Raw genomic sequence first — 23,619 nt, forward strand, 5'->3', positions numbered from 1 at the left:
ATCATCCCCCTGAATTTAATAGATTCAACCTGGGGCAATTCCCCTAACCATATGCTGCCCAAGCCCCCTCTGCTCTTAGGTGAAATAAACATTAGGCAACAGTCAAATTCTTGAGTGGTTCCTCATCCCTCACTCATGCACAACAACAAAAAATAGATGGCTCCTTAGCTGGAAAGTTTGCCGCTGCAAAAGGACCTCAGAATCTCGAGAGTTTTGTGCCTCACGTGTTGATTCTGGCTTAGAACAAGGAGCGATGGCGGCGAGGGCGTGGCGTGTTTGATGATTGGAGCCGGTGCTGAGTAATGCCGAGGACTCAAGAGGGAGCGCGAGAGAGGACTGTGTCTTCTGTGGCTTCCTCCCTGACATCATATTTTGGCCCGTTGAAAGCCGGTCTTCCGGCCGCTCTCCGGCAAATATTTCCACTCTTCTACGCCTTCTTGCCGTGCGGCTTAGCCCACTTGACTTCTGTGTGAAAGCTGTCCGGGAAAGAGAGTGAGAGCATTCATTCCCTTTGGGAGCGAGGACGGCGTCAGTCCGATAAGGAAAATTCCCAAATTGCCCAAAGTTTTGCAACCCTGGTGTGACTCGTAAGCCGAGCGTAAGTTTAACAGATACAGGAGACGGAACAATGACAACAACACAGTCGTTAGGGGTGGGACAGGAAGTAAGACACATTAAAACAAGAAGTGACACATCCGAGGCGGTATATGAGAAGAAATGCGTCTGGCGTCTCTTTCCACCGTTTGCCAGAAAAAAGCGTCCGAGGAACAGCAGACGCATTCTCCCCCCTCCCCTGTCCAAACAATCGGCTTCCTTTGCACTGAGATCCTGCCCGGTGTGGCGGCCTGCGCTCAGATCGCCGTGTCCCCCGGCTCCTGAACATATTTCTGATGACCTCACAGCACGAGCTATTTCCCACACTGCAACTCCCCCCTCTAGGACAAAGTTCTATTCGGCAGTTAAGATCTGGGTTACTGTATCAACATTTGGTTTTAATTTGTTGAGAGAGGGCAGATTTGTCCAAGAATTGCAACGTAAGCAAGCCCCCCCCTGTGTTCTTTGCAGCCACTACAAACTCCAAAAGGGGCTCAGGAATGGCCGTATATCCCCTAAATTATAGGCTTGCAAGGCCAGGAATACTCTCAAAAGGAGGTGCCCGGTAGGATGGAAAAAAAGAGGGTCTCATTGCGGGAACTGGTGGGCGCTGTGGCAGTGACCCACATCCTCCTACTCCCACCTCCTCGGCCCCATAGTGCCTGCACACATCTCATGACCCGACCAATGGCTCCTTCGACCGCCCCCCCCCCCTTCCTCTCTGCCATCCCCCGTTGTGATGTAACCCACATCTTTTTCCAGGTGCGCGGCTATTCCGATTTTGTTAGTGACAATGTGAGAGGATGAATCAGCTGTGGTCAATTCACCTCAGGGCTGAAAAGCACAAGTGGGACCGGAGACTCTGAGGTCAAATGGTCCGCGCTGTGTGCGTGTAAGGGGTCACGATGTCGTAGTGATTCACCATGAGTCGGCCGGCAAACGCACGCAAAATCTGGTCAGCGGTTGTGGAAATGTGGAAATGTTGCCCGTCAGAGAAATCATTGAATGTACCGGGACTCTCACTTTTTTGCAAAAAAGTCATGTGGTAACAAAAACTGATTGTTGTTTCCTCTACAATGCTATGGAATGACTTGGGCAATTTCCACCACAGAATTCATTATTTATCCAAGGCAATCATTTATTTATTTGTATATTTATTTTAAAATCCAAAGATCTTTGCTTATTATTGCCATTATGATTTTAAACAAAACAATAAATGCTATCACAGTGAATGTGTAACTTTTCATGCATAAATATATTCCTCCTTTAGTTAATATCTAGTTTCCTTGTGCAATACCTCACAGAACAGAAGCAGAAGGATGTGGTAACACTGGACAGGACTCGCTGGGACTTTAAACTCCACCAGGCTCTCTTCATGCACCAGACAATACACCACGTTCAACACCCACTTATTCACTTTGTGTGTCTGGGATTTTTCTCAGGAAAGGAAGCAAAGCATTGGCTTATAAGGCCTTTGATTTTCAAAAATGGCTGCCTGCTGATGCTGGAGAACCCGCCAAATTGAATGAAAAAAAATCAGGGCAACCCAGACAAACACAGCCTGTCGTGCCGTGTGGGGCAATTATTTGTGTGCTAAAATTACACAATAATAAAAGATAACAGCCAGATGTTCCTGGCGGGGAAAACAAGTGATGACTTTCCCTCTTTCCGTCTGAGTGGAGACATCGCATGGTGAAGGTAACCTGGCACGGGCTTACTTGTGATTCATTCCTCTGCAGCACTCTCCCCCCCTCTGGCTGTGAGTCTGCAGAGTCCTGACCCACGATTGCATGTGGAGGAGTCGTTTTTGCACGCGGAGATAGTGAAATAAACTCCCGAGGCTTTTGACCAGTCATCTTTTTTATCATAAAATCCTTTGGTAAGCCCACAGTCATCACACTTCTCAGAAACCACAGAGTCACCGTTGAACCCAGCTGTCCAGGCATGAAACACTCGCCTGCCAGTCGTGTGCCGGGACTTGAAGACACAAGCGTGATTCACAAAGAGGAAACTGATATCATCCATAACCCGTTATGCCTCATAATGTTGATAGAAGCCGATGTGTTTGAAGTTTGCTTTTTACATTTGGAGGGAAAGTTTTTTCAATGAATGGGACTTTTTACATCCATGATTAACCGAAATTGAATTATTTCAGCGAGATACAATACTGAAGCTTTGTCGTGCAGTTGCAGGGAAACCAGCAGCGACAGGAAGACTTTATTTTGAACATTTCACTTCTTACTTTTTGTGGTCGGTTTTCTGCTAAGTATTGTAACTGCTGTTTGGCCTCATTTAACAAACGTTGAAGCGAGTAAATTCCGAACTGCAGTGCACTTTTTTTCTCCTTCACAAATATGTAATATTTCTTTCCTGTTTTTCAGTAAAATGAAAAATTGCTGAATGCATATTAACTCATCTTCTTTGGGCAGCTTCTGCAGCAAAATTGCTGAGATCATGACAGCCGATACAGATAAAGCTCAGGAGGGAGCACAACCCCGGTCCGTGTCCAGCAGGCTGTTAATCAGTCTGAGGATCAATTTCACGTGGCCCTATTCGCCATTTTGTGTGTGCCACATCTGGATGAACATGACGTTAGGAACAGACAGACGCTGAGAAGAATGCTTTGCTTTCTTGATGTTGCTTTATTTATTTGCCGTTAAAAATACAAAGCAGTCAATGAAAATTCATATGAATCAAATCACAGCCAGGAGATTCAAGATTTATGAAGCAAAGACAAAAGAACCAGAATATATTGAGCCCGGCTGAGCTTTTGGATCAGACATACTCCGGTCTGACCACAAACTGGTGGGTGTACTGGTCATCGGGACAAGGATAAGCAGGAACCCGGCTCCCGTTCACAGCCATGTTGTTCTTGAAGTCCTGCACCTGAAAGATGTACGTGCCTTGACACATCAGCAGGAGACGATTACGAAAGAGGATGTGGCGCCATTCAGTCAGACTGCTTTGAGGCGCCAGCCTCGCTGAAGGGAACGACTCACATGTCACGCCTCGGTTTGAACATTCCTGTTGGTTGTTGAACACATTTGCCTCCCACTGGATCTTGTTGTTCTTGAAGATCAGGCTGTTGTGGACAGGTGTGGTGATTACCTTGGAGGAAGGATTGTATTGATTGAATTGATTGTATTGATTGTATTGATTGTAACGATCGTATTGATTGTAATGCATCCGGCGGTTTTGGGTGCGAGTCATAGTGGTGCTCCACGGTTCGGCGGTGTAGATCCTCGGGCGGTAATCGTCGTCGTCCTTGTCGAACTTTGGGTTGGATTTCAGGTTGCTGAAGAGCAGAACATTAAACTGGAAGGCTTTCAAGAGGTTCTTCTGATACATAGCCTCATGAGTGGCGTAGAGGGAAGAGTTGGGCTCCAGGTTGTAGAGTTCCTCGGCGGGGATCATGGGGAAACGAATGCGCTTCAACAGGTCGACCTGGGCCTCCGAACTGATCGAGGCGCCCTTCTCTCTGATCCAGCTCTCCACATTCCAAAGCAGAAAATATTCATCTGGCACCACCAGGTCGGAGCGCAGTAGAAGGGCTCCGAGGAGCTGGACGGAGAGTTGGGTCCAAGCCGGGGAACTTGTCAGATTTTGGTAGTTCCAGGCCAGATACTGAATACAGTTCTCCTGGAGAACAATGTCCCCCGTCTCCACTGCATATTCGTACAGGGACACCTGCGTGTGGAACGAGGCGTCCTCTGGGAGGATTTGAGTGAACAGACGGCCTGTGTCCTCCATCAGCTGCTTCACCCCGAACTTAGAAGCCAGCCAGTGGAGGCACTGCACAGAGGAGTAGGTCACCTCCATCTTGCGGGTGTAAATGTACCTAATGAAATTGAAGAGGGTCGATTATATTCAAGTGATCGTGCGTCCCATTTCCATGCTCACTACACACCTGGGTGATGTTAACAAGAATTGTGCAACTTAAAACCATTGTAGTTCAGTTCAAACCTGATGAAGGAGGAGAAGTTCGGCTGGCAAGCCGGGCTGATGTCGACCGTGATGCCGGCGGTCCCCTCCGAGGCATTGAAGAGGGGGAATTGGGAGAGGATCGCTTTGTGGGCGCAAACCGTTGTGCTGGCCATCTCCGGCGTGCCGTCCTCCTCCGTGTTTCCGGTGGCAGTCATGACCGAGATGGAGAAGTCGCAGCCGCTCCCGCTGTCAAAGATCTGGCCGCGCTCATCAGACAGACTGATGCTGTGGTCCAGCGAGTACGTCGAATTACCGTCGGTCGCGTTTGAGCCTGGAACCACAAGGCAACGGGGTAAACATTTGGATAGAGGGAGAGAGGGTCCCGAAGAGAGTTTCATACGTACCGCTCGATTCACAAATGACTCCAACGTCCTCTTTGTGGCTGCAGTCGGTCGTCCCCCAGCTTTTGAAAGCGCACATGGAGACGTAGTTCTCCGTGCCTTGACATTTGAGATCGTCCAGCCAAATAGGTCCGGGCGCTGTAGGAATGAGAGAGGGAACCACACTCACGCATTAAAACAGTGACCTCGTGGCCTTGGTTTGTGACGTTCGTTCAAACCCAAGGCTCCTCATTACAACAATGTCACTGCCCTCTGGTGGTCGATACGTGGAAGTACAGCGCACCTGTGCCGTAGTCCTTCCCAATGACAACTGAGCGAGCTCCGGGGAAGCGGAGCTGACGACAGACCACCTGGGCCTCGGCCAGGTCCCAGCCGTCGTCGCACACCGTTCCCCACTGACCCTCGTGGTAGACCTCCACGCGGCCGTCGGCGACACCGCCGCCAAACAGCCTCACGTCGCCTTCCCGCGGCACGGGGTTCTTTTTGTGGGCTGTAGGACAACAGGATCGCCATGTTAAACCGAGGCCGTGACAGCAGAGAGGTTGTGCAAACATCTGGATAATCGACGGAATGTGTGAGTGAGCGGGGGTCCGCATAGATTATATATACACACATACGCACACACACATTGAAAACTATGAAAGGCATTTCCTGGATTGCACATACACAATGAAACTAGTATATTATGACTGTATCCTTTGCATGCATTTTATTTCAAGGTAAAACATGTGGGAATTGTGTTATCTTCACACGAATGAGACGCTTTGGATGACTCACCAAAGAGGTTAAATCTGGCTGCGCTTCCAGACACATGGAGAAGTAGCAGAAGCCACAGAGCAAGTAGGTTTCGGTGTACGAGCATTTTCAGCCCCCCCAGTGTCTGATGCAGACGACGAAACAAAGAAGAAATATGCAGCACTTTATAACTCAAATGTTTGCCTTTTATGGTTTTGAAAAGGAACAACAGTAGAAACGTGGTTTTGTTCTTGTTCTTAATACATGCTAAACAATTCATTAAGAGGGAATACAATTTATGTTAGCGGTTTTGTTTTAATCGTACATTATGTTTGCATTAAAAGTTAAAGACAAAACCTAAAAGGCTAAATGTACTAAATCCTCAATTTACCTTCTCCTCACTGGTTTAAAGTGACGTCGTCCAAATGTGCTTCTCTCTTGAAGTGAAGTGTGTGTCTTCAATGTCTCTCCTTATAAAGTCTGGCTGAAAACAGGTTTCACTTCTTTATTCCCGCTGCTTTCCCGCTGCTTTCCCAAAGTTTCGTTTCACATTAAGCAGTAAATCAGGGTGTTGCGCAACACTTGTTGGTTTAGTGGCCGGCCCCTACTTGTTTGAGGGGAAGGTTTTGTTGAATTAGTCCCTTAAACAAAGTCACATGACTTAAACGACAAGAGTCAGAAAATAGGAATCAAGCTATTTTACTCAGTCATCAAACTCAAACAAGTATAGCACTCATTGTCCTTCAAATAACATGGGTGAAGAATAACAGCCTTTTAGTTTTTTTTAGTGAAATCGGTGTGTACAGAATGATGTTTAACATGGAGCAAAAAGGGACAAACAAACCTTTTGAGAATGTACAGTATGTGCACGCACTTGAATGCTTTGAGAAAATAAATCACAGTCCGACCAATCGATCTTGTGTACATTCATCATGAGAAACGCTGCAGTACTGTCGAGGGCCACATCTGTGCCGGTGAGGAGACGGACTACGGACCCGCTGACATTGTTTATGTCGATCCGTGGAATCTTTGCCTCGACGCGGAAGCAGCGAGTGCAGTAAGTTCAACGGGGGAAAAAAAAAAAAAAGACAGTGCAGTGTCAACACAGCGAGCCTCCAAGTTCATATGAACTCCAGGCCCTCGTACTTCACGTCCCCGATCAGGGTCTCAGGCATCAGGATGCGTCCTTTGAGCGTGAAGGCCGTGATGTACGTGGCGACCCTTTCGCCGTCTTCCTCCGACTTGAGGGCCACGACGATCTGGTCGTCCGTGTTGGGGACGAACTTGAAGGAGGAGAACCCGTGGGTGGGGTTAAGCGGACCCACGCGGCTCACCAGGATGTCGCGGAAATCCGCCGAGCAGCTGAGGGCGAGGTTGGTGCCGCGGCGCTCGTCCGCCATCTCCTCGTAGCGTTCCTTGCTGGCGCGCCGGGGGAGGAAGAACCAGCGCTGCAGGACGTCGCTCCACGCCGCTGACTCGTGGATGAGATACCCTGTTGCAGACGGACACAGCGCGCGATTAAAAACAAAGAGAAAGGAAAAAGGGGGAAGCGAGGGAGAGAGCAGATGTACATCCTCACCTGGAGGCTCCAACCCTGCAGCGGCCTTGAGAGATTTGTAGATGGGAACCCAGTCCTCGTGTTGCACGTCCCCTCTGAAGCCCAGTACTTTCACCCAGCTCGGGTTGTTGTTGACAAACTCGCCCTCAGTGGTGGTCCACTCTTTCCCCAGACCGCCGACGTACAGGTGTTGGTCCTTCACCGCCATCCACTCCGCTTTGAACCCTATGGGGAGAATAGCAATTAACCACGCACACACACACAAAAAAAAAACATACTCCATGACAAGCAAAAAAACTGAATTTCAGTTAAAAAGACGTGTCGGAAATATGATTATGTTTTAATATTAGATTGTTAAGAGTGATGAGCAACAGAACATTACGGTTTTAAGGTTTAGCTTGTACTATAAACACTTCAAATACAAAGTCAAGTGATGTCCAAACAGCAGAAGACTATGTGGTCATGACATGGACAGACATCACATGTCCCCTTTTGGAGAGTTTGGATTGTATCGAATTCGCCTTTTTTCTGAATTATTGGATGACCTTTAAAGGCCTCAAACAGTTATTCACACAACATCGGAACAGATCTCTCTCAGTCTCAAAAAGCACGCGCAAGGTCGAGGAATGCCGACCTTTGGCCACGCTGCCGTCGCCGTCGGCCAAGATGACCCAGGGCACAATCTTGTCCCCGTCGATGTGGTAGACTACGCCCGTCCTGTCGTCGACGCTGTACAGCTTCCCGTTGAACGCGACCAGCTCGGACAGCTCCATGCCCCGCCCCTTCTCCGACAGGCCGCTCTCCAGCACCACCCTCTCCGCGTCCCACTCCACCGCCACCGTGTCCCCGCTGGGGGACACCGACAGATGCCCCCGCCGCATGTAGCTGAACCACGACAGCGTCTGGTTCCGGCGAGACTTCTTGTCCAGGTCGGCGATGACTCCGATGCGGTAGCGGGCGCCTTGCGGCGTGCGCTCCGGCGGGCTGAGCGGGTAGGTGTCGTTGTAACGGGGGGCGGGCGGCCGGGCGTCAGCGCGACCGGCCCTCCAGCCGCGCGGGTCGCCGGAGACGGAGCGCTGGTGCATGAAGAGCGCCAGGAAGGTCGCCAGGAAGAAGACCACCGCCACGATGGGTTTCCATTTGAGGCGGAAGCGGGGGTCGGTGGTGTTGGCCATGGACGCCAACATGGGGAGGCCTCCGACAGAGATGAGCAGATTGTTCACAGGCTCATTCTTCTCCGGCGAAGCCCCGCCTGAGGGAGCAGGCATGGAGGACGGAGGCCCGGAACGAGCTGCGGGGAAAAGCGGAGAGAGACGAGGAGTCCACTTAGAAACAACAGCTAAAAAGAAGTTCATTCGTGGATAAACTGATTACAGCCTTTTCTTGCCTTTCGTTTACTTTTCACCGTGAACGCGAGACTGTGTGGCGTTTGTTGAACAGCAACCGACAGGACAATGTAAATCCTCAAACGGCGGCATCACTTCCCCTCATCAGTTGGCCTCATAAACCAAGTCTGAGTCCTCCGCTGACATTACACCCCCAAGATATATGCACAGTGGTTTATAACCATGGACATATATGAACGTAACGAACGTTATTTCACTTTATCTTATATCAGTCACCAAGACAAAACCCTGTATGTGTAACACACGTGGCAATAATCGCCTTATGATTCTTAACTGTAGAAGAGTCATAAAGTCAGCAAACAGGCCCGATATGCTCTGTTGTAGAGCAACGTCTGCCTAAAGTGTGCTAACATCAGCTAACATTTAGCGACATTGACTTCTGGTTATACTACGCATGAGTGTATGACCTTGTTTTATTTCCTCTCAATTCAAAGAATTGAATCTGCGAGAGAAAGAATATGACTTGCTTTTTCAGTAGTAATGGTTTAATTATTTCCTCACACGCAGTCACCATTCAGGTTCTACTAGATTCTTCATCCCGGTAACACTTGGACCGTATGGACGCAGCAGCTCTGTAAAGCTGGAGAGTTTCAGGTAGAAGGAAAAGGTCAACCCCAAAAGACGAAAGGTGAACTACAAGACAAACTTGTGACAAATCTTCAAAATGATCTCAAATGTCCTCAGAAAACTTGTTCAAACAAAACTTTGACCCGGCCTACAACTTGACGTGTAGATAATAAAACCGGATCTAATGCGACTCACATACTCGCCATTAACAGACGGCGTTTGCCGGTCGGATCTGTGGTCCCGCTGGCAGGCCGATCGCTCATCCAGCCTCCGATACAAGTGACAGTATGTGGTATCAGTGACAGTATCCAATGTTGGACGTCACTCGACGGGAAGCAGGAAGCAGGCCTGACGCGGGATAGGTGAGAGGCCACCGTGTCAACGTGGATGTTGGGAGGAGCCCAGTAACAGTGACAGAAAAGGGGAGGGCTTATGTGAACAGGTAAATCAGGAAATACACAGCTCATAGAATCCAGCACGTGACAAAGTCCCTATTAGTTATATATTAGTTATAAAACGATACGGAAGCCATCAGCAGCCACTCGGATCATCTATTCTTCATTACAGTAACCTATAAAGCAAAATTACTTCACCGTTTTGACATTTTACAGGTTTAATTCCGAGTGAGCAGAACTAAACTAAAGTCCCTTTTAAGAGGCCACCTGGGTTTCAGAAGGTTAAGCTAGTAGTGTTAGTCAAGTTAACAGAGAATGTCAACAAAATATCAAACCCCGTTTTTGAAATAGTCTACCAACTCTGCCTTTAATGGACCTTCATTCATTTTCGCTGACGCATCGTAGATAAGCAAAGAAGTTGCGAAGTGGTGCAGATGCTTTGAACAGAAGGATGTGACAGCGCAGGCGGAAAGAGCTCAAAAGTTCCTTTTAAAAACACAAGAAACTGTATTTCTTAGTGCCGATTATTGATGAAGCAAACATTTACTACCCACAAACCCCAGGGAACTGTCGAATCTGCCTCGGCAGCTTTCACACGCCTGCGGCCTGAACGTGGCTGCATTTCTCCGAAAAGGAGGCTGAAAGACTCTTTCATTAAGAGGGGGGGGGCAAAACAGTGCTGGAGCCAAACAGCAGCCCATTGTGGCGGAACCATCTGGGCCCTGCACCCTCAGGCCGGCCCCCGGGATACACCACCCAGTGGCTGATGCTCAATGGCTTCAAGGGCTGTTTTGCTCCAAATCCACGAAGAAGAAGACGAAGAAGAAGAAGAAAAAAAAAGCGGCCAACAGAGGGCTTACCCCGTCGTCTCCTCCTGCCGGAGGGCTCACTGTGCGCCATCCGATCCCCGTCAACGTCCTCTGACTAGAGCCTTCCCGAGCGCCGGCTGCTCACCGATCACTTGCAGAGCAAACCGGCGGACTAACGATTGCTGCAGCGCTCGTGAACTTTGACTAGACTGAGGATTACGCTCGAGTCCAAAGGGGCAAGCCAACACAATGCGTCCGCGGGCTCCGTTCATCGTTGCAACCCCAAGGGGGGGCCTGATAGGCCCCCGGGAGGTGAGGGAGAGGTAGTTGAGGGGACGGAAGTCCTGTTTTCTTTTCAAAGGAAGAAGGTTGCTGTGGTGCTGCATAACGGAGGTGTTCCTGGGAGGCGATCGGCGCTCTGAAAACTGGACTGAGGCCAGAGATCATTTCGATAACACACAGCTTCACGACGCGGTTAAGTTGGTTAATAACCGGTTCAACACGTTCTGAGCTTCAGTCAAGAAACAGAAGGGGTTTCTTTCACAAGTTAATAATTCATCAATGCGCGACGGTCTGGAGGGAAATCTCAAAAGGGTTTCATATAAAATCAACTTCTATCAATAAAATAATGACAAATCACCGAAAGACCACGGTGACATTATCCTGGTGGTTGTGAGAAAGCGTGGAAAATGGTCCAGTTGAGTGATTCTCTGGGTTGTTTTTCACTGAGAAGCTATGATTCACAGATTGAGTTGGCAGTTGTCCTGCCCAGACCTACGTTCACCTGGTCCCGACCTCGACCCGACCTAGACCTAGGTCCTGACCTGGTCCTGACCTTCTCAAAAATAAACCTGCGGCTTTCCTCTGATAAGAAAACTCTGTGCCTCCATGAGAGGAGGACATCTGGGGAGGTGGTCTTCAGAGGCAACAGATCAAGGACACCGCGTCGGGCCTATAAATCAAAAACACTTCTTGCTGTCAGTCACACTCCCGGAGCCTCTGCATGTCAAGGCACAACCCAACAGATGTGCATCTGAATGAGGACTCGATAGTAGGTGGTTACATCCACAGACAAGGCACCGTATTAGGCATTGATCAGCTACAGCGATATTTGAGTATTTATCATTTAGTCTGCAGGAGGCTGGGGGGAATCTCGCCGGCGGCCCTTAATTCATAAACAGCAGTGAGAGAAATAACTAAAATACCGCGAGTTACTTTATTAAACATAGTAGAGGGTTGAGTTTTCTCTCTGTCTTCTTATCACGCGTACACACGCCCAAACATCATATCTGCAAGTGTGTGTGTGTGTGTGTGTGTGTGTGTGTGTGTGTTTGCATGTAAGCGTTAGCTCGTGAGCGCAGAGGTTAACGCAGATGCCGTCACAATTGGCTGCTGCGTTCAGGGACGACGCGAAACCTTCTCCCGCGGCCTCTCACTCACCGCGTTAGATGTTCCGCTCACGGTCCCGCTGGCGGTTGGAGCTCACATGTCATTATTCGGCTCCTTCTTCGGCTGCTTCACCTGCGCTCCCCGTTCACCGGACGACCACTCATTACTTCCTGTATCAGCTGATGACGACGGCAGCAGCGTGCACCGCGAGCGCGCGGCGGGGTGGGAGAGGGATTGCCGAACGGTGCGTTCAGGTGCCGTCGGAATATTTGTTAACGGCTGAAAAATAAACTGCGGAAATCGAGTTGTCTCTTTTTGTGTGTCTGTGATGTGTGTGACTGAAGTAGACAGGCTAAATAGAAAATGTAAATGGGGTGAATCTTTTTACTTGAAGATACATAATGTAAATGTAACAGAATACTTCACTAAATCAAGGACTAGAATGTATTAATATATTATATATTACCACGTAGATGATGCATCAGATATCATCCGATTTAACTAAACTTCTATAGATACAAACTGAAGAAGGAATAATTAATGCACCATCTGATCAGTGAAAAAAATAAAGTAGTTATTAAAAAATAAATAGCTACAGAGGTTAACAATAATCCATGCTCTTGTTTTTAACGATAGCAGAAAACGCAGGTTACTAATAAAGATTTACTAGTTTGCTAAGAAATTTGCTTTGTTAGGAACGGTGTCTTTTTTAATACTTATTTGCACGTGTACTTTTCTACGTGTGGAACGGTGTGTGAGGGGAATAGTTAACTTCCCCTTATGTTGTTTCCGGCTTAATCTGATCGAGTACGTCTCGGTCCGATTGCCCAAACTAAAGAACGGCCTGGATGTCGTCAGAAGATGATGAGTAAGCCAATGAAACCTTTGTCTTTTGAAATAGAATGAGATACTCTGTTAAAGGAGCAACCAGAGGGAGAATAAGACCAACCGTACCTTTGTCCTTTGTGCCAAAGTCTGAGCAGTGACAGTTTACATTGTTTAAAGATTGTTTTTTCTCTTGGTTTACAGTACACTAAATGTTAGGTATGCTTTACACTTTAAACGATTCTCGAATTTCCCATCAAACAGCACTCCGTGGGGACATTAATTCTCCAGTTTGGAATTCATAAAGTTGTTGAGTTGTTGGTGAACAATGCACTGAAAGAATTTCAATTGAAATGAAGGCAAATAATTCCCTTTAGTATTTTCACTCTGAACTTTCATTAATTCAGAAGAAATCTGCTTCTACATCACAGAAGGCATGGTTCATTTTTAATGTTCTTCTGTAAAACGCGCATTGTCTTTACATAGTGAGTGCCACCTCCACAGTTCCTTTGCATTCACTTATCACTATTCAAATATTTGCCGAGGGAGTACGACCCTGCACCGACTCCGGTTCACTCATAAGAGGATCGCAAGAAGAAGCCGACCCGGTTTAAAAACATCAACAGTTTTTATTTGGCAAAACCTGCGTGATACAGAATACTGTACAAAGGCAATGGGGAGTTATTGTAAAGCCACTGAGCAGCGAAACTGCAACACATGCAAAACTACAGTGTACGAGAAGCAGGAGCATAAAGTCATTTGGAAACAAATATAGTTTGATTGTCATGTAGCTGGACTAAAGGATTGAGAAAAATAATAAATATACCAATTTAGCACAACATCACCGAATTCCTGAAAACTATTCATGGCTGGAACATTTACTCAATTAGATACTTAAGAGTGAACTCAAGGAGAGCACTTTATACTTCTACAGAGGTAGCTGATGAATACTAAATAATAGCTGGCAGAATTGATTTAAAATCATAAATAAAAATTCCAATAATGGCAACTAACTGCCCTAAAGAAATTAACTGAGCTTTTCAGTGCATGAAAGCCATTTTCAGTGGTTGATAACTAGGAAAGGAGCATGGCATTACAGTAGTTGTAGAGGGCACATTTCAATGCAATCGTTAATTAAGTAACATAGGAAAAAATCTACTGAACTCTATCAGTAAATTATAGTTGAACTGCCGTATATGACTGGCAGTAATGAAAAACAAAAAAACTATGATGTAGTCAAAAGTAACACATTTAAAAGACAATTAGTTGTTATTAATCTCAAAAAAGGAAAAGCAGACTTCCCGGCATCTCTGTGAAGCTGATTGGTTGATTAGTGCTTAGAAGTAAACAGCTTTGCACTGATGTCCTAAACAAAAAAGTGGCATAAAAAGAACTTCAGCTGGTTTGGTACAATGACAACAATGTCTGTCCATGACAATCTCTGTCTATCCCCCCCAAAAACCCATATCTATATCTATCTATATATATATATAGATAGATATAGATATATCCATATAAATCTCCAGAGTTCCCCCGCTCTGTGTGGCACATTGAACAGCGCAGCAATCCGCCACCACACAACTTACAACACTATGAAGTAAGAACACCTCAGTGCAGCCAAACTAAACGCAAACACGTCCTGCAGAGGGTGAAAGGGAACGCAGAGAACAGAGTTGTGGATGAAGTCGTTGGCACACGTTTATTTAAAAAAAAAAAAAAAGAAAAAAAAAGAAAGCAAACTCCCCTGTCGGACTTCAATAAGCTGGAGGCTGGTACTCTCCCGGCTGCTCCTGGTTGTTGGAGAAAGGCGACTGCTGGTATCCCGCCGGCCCGCTGCTGCTGCTGCTGGCGTACGGAGACGGCGGGTACGGCGTGCTGTGGTCGTTGGCCGGGTCCCTGTACCCCTGGTCAAAGTCGCTGACGCCCTCGAGGTACCTTCCGAACGCAAAGTAAAACAACAGACCCTGTCGGGAGGAGATTACAGTTACAAAAAGGCGGAGCTTCTGCCGCCACCCGGCCCGCCATCTTTGTCAGTCGAACGCCGGTCACACAGACGAAAGGCTCACCCAAGTGACGACGGAGAAGAATGAGAAGGTCACGATGGCTCGGGCGGCATCCTTGGCGATGACAGACGAGTCGGCGGTTTTGGACCACTGGTTGGCCAGCAGACAGGCGCAGACGAACCACAGAAACGTCCAAGCCCCTGTAACCCCGCCCCCCAATGAGGAAAGTTAAATAGTCAGGATTAAAGTAAAATATGATGACAGAATTAACCTCCACCAGGCCGCGCTTCCTGTTTTTTGGGGAGGGCACAAGCTTCCTGTATTCACGCAAGTAGCAGTCGTCTACAGCGAAACGTGACGCTCACCTGAGAAGATCAAATCTCCCATGACAATCATTTTTCTCTCCTTGGCATTGCTGATCTGTGGGAAGTAGGCATCCAGTACGAGGAAGACCACACAAGCCAGGAAGGCCAGGACCCCGATCCCGACCCCGTAGCTGCAGGCGCTGTCGTTTTTGTTGAACATGCATTTGGTGTCTTCCGCCTCCAATGGGTTCATGTAGCCTTCTGCCGTGATGCTTGCAAAGACCACGATGGAGAACACCTGCGAAGGAGGGACGCGCGGGGTTAACAACAGGTGGCGGCGGTGGTAGTGAAGCAAATATTTCGTGGCTGCAAGGGCCTCGTGACTCCCATCACATGATTCCCATCAGCTGCCACCATAAAAAAAATAGATTTAAAAAAAATCGAACTCAAAACATCTGACGAGGCAGTTTTGGTTGCACAAAGGAATTCTGAAGGTGTAAATCTGAGTGATGTTTTAGGGCCGATTGGTGCAGATCAGGGTCCCTCCTCACACCTCGGAGGGACAGAGCTGCTTTAGGGCCAAAGTTATGGCTCCTGGATGTGAAAAAGACGTGCATGGAGAGAAAAGGGCAGCAACTCGGCATCTGCTTCCAAACCACGAGACACGGCACTGGACGCGCTAGCTGCCGCTAGCCGACGTCAACAAGCGCTACAACGGGATAACGTTACCGTTACGTTGCATGACATTTTTTCCTTCTTGGTGTAACTTTATTTAAGTGTCCTGTGTCGGCGGCTCACGTAGCCGAGAGGCAGCATCGCTGACGGACTCTTCCCCCCCCCCCCCCTCTCTCTCAGCGCACATCTGTGAGCACAACACGGTCGGCTAACGCGCGATGCTAACGTGTTTCCGTGGAGTCACTCACCCAGCTCAGGCAGCGCAAGATGGTTTGAGGCTGTCTCGCAAAATTCACCACATCGAAAGCACCGCCAGCCAGCGAGGCCCCGTAAGCGCTGCCCTGCATTTTGTTTTGTTTTGTTTTGTTTGGTCAAAAAAAACTCAACTTCTATATAAAGGATTTAAAGACGAGTAGAAGTCTCCCCTGTCAAAGTTTGTGACAGTTTCGTTTTGCCTGAGCGGCTTCCGGAAAAAAACTTTTTCTGCTCCGACGTGTTCAAGTGCCGCTCGTAAAATGCGGACTCCAATCTGAGTCACAATAAGCCGTGCCCTAAAACATGTAAATGTAAATGACGTAGGTGGGTTCTGTACTCAAGGAGGCAGTGGGGACGAGGCATGAGTCGAAGCAACATACAACATAAACATTTCAGGGCTATTTATTTTTTACAAGGAGCAAATATTCATATCGTACACGTTATTGGGATTTGGCCAAATGCAACGGATATGAGATTCAACACTGAAACCCAACAAAGGAAACCATACGGGTGGAAAACGAGAACTCGCTGGGTGCCTACTGCGAGTCCTTCCAATGTTATTGACTCCAGATTGATGCGATGTTGAAGTTCCTGAATGTGACCGCTAGAGGGCGCCGACCACCCGCTACTCTAAATTCACTCAGCTCAGACTTCCCCTCCACTTTTCATCGGAAGACACACACTTCCATGTTGGTACTTCCCTCGAACTGTTTGCAATGAGTGCTAGATTTGAGATACGTGTACACCGTGTTTTTATTTTTTTAATTTTTATTTTATGTGTGGATGACACACAAAACAACAAATGGCAGCTATGTGTAACTTATTGCAGGCTGCAGGCCTAAAGCTCTGCATCTACAGGCACAGCTGTTTGCTGAGAGAGAGAGAGAGAGAGAGAGAGAGAGAGAGAGAGAGAGAGAGACGGGAAGTCTGCATGATGTGTACCGACAATTAGTCAAGAATAGACAGTCAGCCTTATCACCCTGTTCTCTGGTTGTCTGTGTGACTGGTGCTGATGGCCGAGCCGCTGGGAGCCGTGTGTTTGCGGTACAGAGATCATTCGAGGACGATGGCATACGGAGGAGACATCTGTCAAATTGATTCTGACTCTGACTTTGAGTGAGTTGTCTTAAAAGAGTTGATTTACTTTGTTTTACGGTGCTGTTTCATTTACACAAGTCATTCTCTTTTTGTTTTTGGGTCCTTCAAAAAAAAAAACGTTTAGCCATAGCTTTGAAGGATTTTAGTCCATCTTGCATTATATCTGAGGCCTCTTGCTCTTTTATTATTCTGAACTGGAAACCCATAAGGAGACTTCCATGTATCTGGTTTGTGGTGGGCGAGGTGATCTGGGAAATCAGAAATCTCTTCATTTTTAATCCAGCATAAAAATAAAAAAAGGTATACATGCTACTGTACTGAGGGTTTGTTGGGCCATCCCGGTTCCTCTCCCTTAGGAACATGGGGGACAATGAACCAGGTCACGACTCCTTCCAGCTCTTTGTAGAGCCAGCTGCCAGCACCCAGAGGTGCCCTGAAACCCTACAAATGGGCGTTTTTACGGGCTTTATCGGCACAAATGCAGAACATCAGCCATTTCCTGCTGGCGGTCCCACGAGAGGCGAGCCCCTCGACGTCAGGCAGCCGAGGTGTCTGCAGAGGAATCGCTGGTCGGCCGCCACCTTAAAGGTCCTCTCCGCAATGCCCAGTCGCGCTGCTGGTGAGATGAAGCCTTCTTCCGATTATCGGTCCACAAAGTTCATGGACACGTGTAAACTGACTTTGCTTTTTATCCCCACGCGGATGAGCGGCGCTGCAGCAGTCCCACGGCGACACCAGACCTCGTCCCGTGATGCCTCACGCCCCGCTGGGACATTCCAAAGTGACCGGGAACTGGCAGATGTGGAGGAAATAACTTCCGAGAGGGTACAGAAAATGTCAAGGTTCACGGAGGACACGGAGAAGCAGCAGTTGGTCCTCCACCTCCGAGGCCTCCCGGCGGGCGAGGGGATGCGCAGGCTGCGGGCCGCGGCGCTCAGCCTGGCCGATAAGAAGGACGTCAGGTACACGTGGCCCAGAAAAAACATCCATAATGTTCTGCGAACAAACCGAGCATCGCGGTAACCGAGCAACCGGCCCGTCTGTTATCAGGCGACTTGTTTTCAGCGACGCGGCCCAGAGTTCCCTCGTCAGCAGAAACGCATCGTGCAACTGTCGCCAGTACGTGCGCGTGTGCAGGGTGAGTACACACTGTGTGCCACACACGTGTTTGTGGGTATAAGTCCTTCACTCAAAGGGTTCTCTGTCTTTCCTCCCCTCAGACTTGGGCCCATTGCCGCTCCGGCCTCACTTCCCTCCAGTTGTGGCATTCGCCCATGAAGAGACTGAGCGGGCGCTTTGGGACCGGGGTGCTCTCCTACTTCCTGTTTCTTCGGACCCTCCTGCTCTTCAACCTCCTCCTCTTCGTCATCTTAGGCCTGTTCCTGGTCTTCCCTCAAGCCGTCAACCCTCCTCCTCCTCCCGCTGACCCTCCTCGGCCTTTCACCGGCCTCGGGCTCCTTACGGGAACGGTGAGGTGCAACGCGGCCCACGCGTGAGGGATCCTGTGGCCCTGTCCTGACTCGAGAGTTATTGTCTTGCAGGGTGATTACATCTCCCACAGTGTGATGTTTTACGGCTACTACACCAACGGCGTGCTCCAAACCTGCCGGCCCGCCGGATCCCCGGAGTGTGAAAGCGGCGGGCCCCAGCCGGGGACATACAGCATACCCGCGGCCTATTTCTTCACCATCGTCATCTCCTTCGCCATTATCTGCATCATCCTGGTGTACAGGTTGGAGCAATAACTTAACTACTTCCCCATGAAGACTCGTGGCAGCGTATTTCATGGCGATGTTGTTCCCCCGCAGCATGTCCAAGTCCTTCGGGAGAAATTTTCAGGTCCTCGCGTCTAATGGAAACTGGGCTGTAAAGGTTTTCTGCTCCTGGGACTTTAAAGTCAGCAAGGAGACGCCTGTCAAACTGCAGTCTGAGAAAATCTGCACTCAGCTCAAGGTAGACGTTGGATATTCAGACTCATTTTCAATATCATGCACCATGAAACCGACTCATCTCAAACATGAATAAACTGTCAACGCTTACTTCTTTAAAAGCAGTAAGCTTACACCCTCAGAACGTTGCACGCTTAAGTTCAATGCGACATGTGTGTTCACACATTTTTTGCAGTTTTTTACACCCAGGAAGCTTTTAATGGTGCATTTCCACCACCACATGTAACCTTTTTTTGGACAGCGGGAGGCTAAAGAACGCCATTTTGTTGGGAAGGAAAGCTTTTCAAATATCCCCTTAGACTAAAGGCAATCCATACCCGGCCGGATCACACTTTCAACGTGTTTTTGAACATGTTATTCAATAAACAGCGATGGCTCGACCTTACAAACCCCTGCTTTTCCTACAGGAGCTGCTGTCGGAGGTGATCCGTGGAGAAACTAAAAAGAGCTGGAGGCAGCGACTCCGCCGCCTGATCGTGCACCTGGCGGCGTGGGCGACATGTCTGAGCAGCATCTTTCTCGGCGCCTTGGCAGTCTACTATCTGTCAGAGGTGATAGTGAACTACACAACGGATGTGCATTTTTTATGCACATCTGAGCAGCTACGTGAAATTTTTTCAAAAATAGCCACGAAAACGTCCGTTTTAAAGAACCCCTTTCTCACCGCACGCAGTGTACTTCCTTCTCCTTTTACCTTCCTGGAAGATTTTTATCACACTTCGTTAGGGCCTGCTGCTGCTTTACAAAACTGCCATGCATGAGAACCACCCCAAAAGATGGACTTGGGTATTTTGAGGGTGTTTAACACAGGTTTGCAAACTTTTTCCGTCTTCACAGCACCACTGAAACTCATGCTCTCATGCCACCTTTAACCAACTGGATGTGCTGTTTTATTTCCAGATGTTTCTCATGATTTCTTGTACAAATGAAATCCGCGTGTTCAACTTTGCCCTCAAACTGCCAGCCTCCCGATACGTTGTTGAAAGCAAGATAAGATCAGTCAGTTAGTGATTGCTTCATCACCAATCTTTCCTTGGTTTACTTTCACATTTGCTTCTTTGTCATTCCCAAACGTGACAGCTTCCGCTGTGTTATTCGTGATGTTGCATTGAAGGAATTATTTCCCCCAGCCGGTGCTGAGGTGATGATCTGTCCATTCCTTCACAGAGTTCTTTCTCTTCCAAAGAAACCCAGCCGCTGCGCTTGTCTGCAGGGGTGTCCGCCTTGAACCTTCTACTTCCCAGCTTCTTCAACCTGTGTGCTTGGGTGGAGAATCGTGACTCGCCCAGTGTACGCGTCTATGTCTCCATCTTCAGGTGAGAAAAACAACTGAACAAACATCAACCAAGAGATAAGACACCAAGAACCGACAAAGCAAGGCGAGACTTGTCAAGCATAAAGAAGCAGCAAAATGTACTATTTATTAATAAATATGTCTATTGTATAAATTGCACTAAACTACGGTAAACACATATTCTCTTCAATTATTGTTTTAATTGCTAAGAGTAGTCTTTACTTGTTTGAATCTGATGGCTCCAATGCATAAAATAAGTAAATAAATATGAACGCTTTAATGGCACGCAAGTATTACTATAATGGGAAGCTATTTATGTAACACGGACTTTAACTTGACGCTGTTTTTTGTTTTTGTCTTCAAATGAACATTCAAACAATTCCTTCCTCAGAAACCTCCTGCTGAAGGTCAGTATTGTTGGAGTGCTGGGTTTTCGCTGGCTCGGGCGAATTGCCTTGGAACCAGAAAGGCTTGGTTTGTTGGTAAAAAAAACTTCCTTGTATTTAAAAAATTCCAGTCTAGCGACGCTGAAATGTGAAACTCATTCCTCAGTATCTCCGACCGCTTCCTGAGAAAAAAAAAAAAACCTGATGCCGGATATGATGTGACCTTTACTTCGCTGTTTCTGTCGTCTTCAGTGTTGGGAGAGCTTTGTGGGGCAAGAACTGTATTGCTTGCTCTTGATGGACTTTATCTTCACAGTGCTTTACAGTTTTTTGGGAGAGTTCCTGTGGAGGCAAGTTGGTCCCCCTCCCATAAACCGCGTAACTTGATTCCCTTGTTCACTGTTAATAACATCGTTCCCTGATCGTTAAATTATTTCCCTCTTCAGGCTTTTTTCCACAAAAATTCTGAAAAGGAAGCGGATGCCAGTGTTTGACATCGCTCGTAATGTGCTGGAGCTCATATACGGGCAAACCCTTACTTGGTAATAACCCCATAAGGCCCATCAAGTACTTCACCACAACAAGAAGCCCATTAAACTTTAACGGCCCTCACTTCTTCCCAGGCTCGGGATGCTGTTTGCGCCACTGCTTCCCGCGGTCCAGATCATAAAATTGTTTTTGTTATTCTACATGAAAAAGGTCAGTACAGAACATCTTGTTCCTTAACATCACACTTATACTCATTTGCCTTTACTTTAAATTATTTTTTTCTTTCTTTCCAGACCAGTCTAATGCTCAACTGTCAGGCATCCAGAAAGCCCTGGCGGGCCAGTCAGATGACGACAGTGTTCATCTCTCTGTTGTGCTTCCCCTCGTTTCTTGGAGCTGCTGTGTCCGTCGCTTACATCATTTGGAAGTGAGTGCAGGAGAGGAGAGGGGTTGAACGTTGGTTCTCCTCTTTACTTTTGAATTGTTCAATAGAGAATAAACCTGGCTAACCTCCGATTTAAATGTTGAAAAAAAGGGTCTATTTGTACAAACGCTTATCGAACCCGCGCGTATCTTCAAAATCCCTCCGCCTGGCGTCCTCAGGATTAAACCCTCGTCGAGGTGCGGCCCTTTCAGGAATCTGACCACGATGTTTCAGTCGGGGCTGATGCGGGACGAGCAGCTGGGGAACAGCCACCCGATCCTCTCTTGGCTCAACTGGGCCTACAACGCTCTGCTGGAGAAGCCACTCTTCTTATTCCTGGTGGCTGGAGTCTTTCTGTAAGTGGTGACCAGGTGAAGTTATCATTCAAATGTTTTTTTTTATTTCTAACAGTTTATTTATCTAATTTTGTGCATCGTGTCTCGATGTTTACGCTTTCTATTTTTCAGATTGGTGATATACATTCGCACTCAAGTTGTTGATGGCCAAAAACGAATCATCAGTCGGTTAGAAAAACAAATTGAAAATGTAAGCATGCGGCGTTCTAAAATGCTCACAATGACCATCCAAACATGCAGAAGTTTAACATGTGGGAGGTTTGACACGCTCGCAGCTGTAGAGTAGCATTTTAGAAGGCTAACATCTGGTCATTCAGCTGAAATAGTGAAACTGAGGCTGAACATATTTTGTCAGCCTAAATATAATATCAGAATTCCTCCAGAGTGAAACACAAATGGTGATCCATATCGTAGATTGAGACTAAGCATATAAATGATGTTCTCGTAGTGCTGCAGAAAAAATAGTGACCGATATTTGTACCAAATTTCCCAGCAATCTATCCAGTAGTAAAAGTCCTAAAAACAATCCGGGTACCATAAATGTCTGTAACACATGTCGTGGAAATCCACCAAATAGGGAATTTGGTAGAATGTCTAAATTGTGTGTTGATATTAGTCTTCGTTTAGCTTGTGTATATTTTCTATTTTTACAGGAAGGTAAAGACAAAGAGTTCCTCATCGCCAATTTGCAAGCCGTCTATGAACGGAGTGGCCTGGTTCCCCCTCATAGTGGAAGTGATCCGAGTCACCGCTGAAAACTCTTTGTGGCCGCAACACAACTTCGTTGTTTGCCAACTTTTGAATGACCTCGTTTCTAATCTGGAAAGGCTTTTCTGTGTGAACACTATCCTGCATGTGATGCGTTTTCCTCTTAATTTCTCTCCCCAGTCTGTGGCTGAACAACATTCCCAACAAAGGCTCTAGCAACGCAAAGATATGATCTAATCGGGGATATGCATCTGGGCTGTAGTAGACGGTTGAGAACAAAAGCGAAAAGCAAACCCTGTAACCGTATCACAGTGTTAAAATTGAAATGTTCCGCATGAGCACAAATGAATCCTGGCCATTTTCACAGTATTATTGATATATTTATTCATGCAGCTCCCTTACATATCTCAGGATTTGTTTTTGTATCTGTTATTTTGTCATTATGTTTATAAGAAAATAATTGTTAAATCTGAAAAACAAATACATGTGAATACATAAAAATGTTCTGCGTTGTATATGTGCTATGTAACGTATAATAGAGGCGTAATATATTATTGCTCCGTATCCCATATTGCACCTTAAAGTTCATCCAGCTGAATGGAAAATAATGCCACCATATGACATAGCTGAATAAAAAAAGAAAACGGGATGCAATAACACCATACAAAACATTTCTTGAGTGTTTTTTATAAGATAGTAGTAATAATAATATTTTGGCAACTGGTTAAGTGCTTTTGTTTTATCAAAAGACGGTTACAAGACATTCAACTTTTAAACGTGTTCCACTGCAGCTGAACAGCTGACTGTAAACTTGTATCCTCATACCACTGAGGGGAAAGAATGTATGTGATGTCATACTTAAAACGAATAGCTGCATTTCCAAGTAGTCGGTGTCAGCAATTCGCTGGTAACATGTTTTGGCACACATGCCAAACACACATGTTTATTTTATATTTTATTTAACCTTTATTTAACCAGGTAAAAGTCCCATTGAGATTGAGATCTCAATGGGACCTGTCCAAGAAGGCAGCAGCACACGTCGTTAAAAAACAGCCATAAAATACATATACATGA

General features: G+C 47.0%; 4 protein-coding genes and 1 long non-coding RNA gene across 11 annotated transcripts; 2 read left to right on the forward strand and 3 right to left on the reverse strand.

Moving 5' to 3' along the window:
• Nucleotides 1-3,216: 3,216 nt before the first annotated feature.
• On the reverse strand, nt 3,217-7,146 carry LOC120827963 (galectin-3-binding protein A). The gene is made up of 6 exons (XM_040191208.2): nt 6,046-7,146; nt 5,697-5,799; nt 5,203-5,409; nt 4,923-5,057; nt 4,558-4,849; nt 3,217-4,432 (listed from the first exon to the last, which is right to left on the reverse strand). The coding sequence occupies exons 2-6, from the start codon at nt 5,779-5,781 to the stop codon at nt 3,370-3,372; spliced, it is 1,782 nt and encodes a 593-aa protein (XP_040047142.2). The 5' UTR covers nt 5,782-5,799; nt 6,046-7,146; the 3' UTR covers nt 3,217-3,369.
• LOC120827968 (uncharacterized) lies at nt 5,243-6,643 on the forward strand. The gene is made up of 2 exons (XR_005713469.2): nt 5,243-5,493; nt 5,639-6,643. It is a non-coding gene; the product is annotated as an uncharacterized LOC120827968 (long non-coding RNA).
• Nucleotides 6,338-12,037, reverse strand: cant1a (calcium activated nucleotidase 1a). Of its 7 annotated transcripts, none has more exons than XM_078083749.1 (5): nt 9,385-9,509; nt 9,086-9,198; nt 7,847-8,503; nt 7,234-7,437; nt 6,338-7,146 (listed from the first exon to the last, which is right to left on the reverse strand). In XM_078083749.1, exons 3-5 carry the CDS (start codon nt 8,478-8,480, stop codon nt 6,776-6,778), a joined length of 1,209 nt encoding a protein of 402 aa, XP_077939875.1. In that variant the 5' UTR covers nt 8,481-8,503; nt 9,086-9,198; nt 9,385-9,509; the 3' UTR covers nt 6,338-6,775. The 7 variants fall into 7 exon arrangements, with proteins under 7 accessions (XP_077939875.1, XP_077939874.1, XP_077939872.1 ...); XM_078083748.1 differs by having other exon boundaries at nt 9,381-9,498; XM_078083746.1 differs by lacking the exons at nt 9,086-9,198; nt 9,385-9,509 and adding an exon at nt 11,830-12,037.
• Nucleotides 12,038-13,212: 1,175 nt separating this feature from the next.
• syngr2a (synaptogyrin 2a) lies at nt 13,213-16,034 on the reverse strand. The gene is made up of 4 exons (XM_040190999.2): nt 15,835-16,034; nt 14,972-15,209; nt 14,670-14,806; nt 13,213-14,567 (listed from the first exon to the last, which is right to left on the reverse strand). Exons 1-4 carry the CDS (start codon nt 15,931-15,933, stop codon nt 14,358-14,360), a joined length of 684 nt encoding a protein of 227 aa, XP_040046933.2. The 5' UTR covers nt 15,934-16,034; the 3' UTR covers nt 13,213-14,357.
• A 71-nt stretch (nt 16,035-16,105) lies between these two features.
• On the forward strand, nt 16,106-23,214 carry tmc6a (transmembrane channel-like 6a). Its single transcript, XM_040190998.2, has 17 exons — nt 16,106-16,957; nt 17,296-17,558; nt 17,658-17,901; nt 17,990-18,077; nt 18,160-18,408; nt 18,481-18,671; nt 18,748-18,892; nt 19,296-19,439; nt 20,056-20,204; nt 20,574-20,664; nt 20,821-20,918; nt 21,015-21,110; nt 21,192-21,267; nt 21,351-21,484; nt 21,661-21,837; nt 21,949-22,027; nt 22,491-23,214. Exons 1-17 carry the CDS (start codon nt 16,854-16,856, stop codon nt 22,590-22,592), a joined length of 2,430 nt encoding a protein of 809 aa, XP_040046932.2. The 5' UTR covers nt 16,106-16,853; the 3' UTR covers nt 22,593-23,214.
• Nucleotides 23,215-23,619: the final 405 nt, after the last annotated feature.

The sequence above is a fragment of the Gasterosteus aculeatus genome, chromosome 11 (genome assembly GCF_964276395.1).
Source record: "Gasterosteus aculeatus chromosome 11, fGasAcu3.hap1.1, whole genome shotgun sequence".
Taxonomy (NCBI): Eukaryota; Metazoa; Chordata; class Actinopteri; order Perciformes; family Gasterosteidae; genus Gasterosteus; species Gasterosteus aculeatus.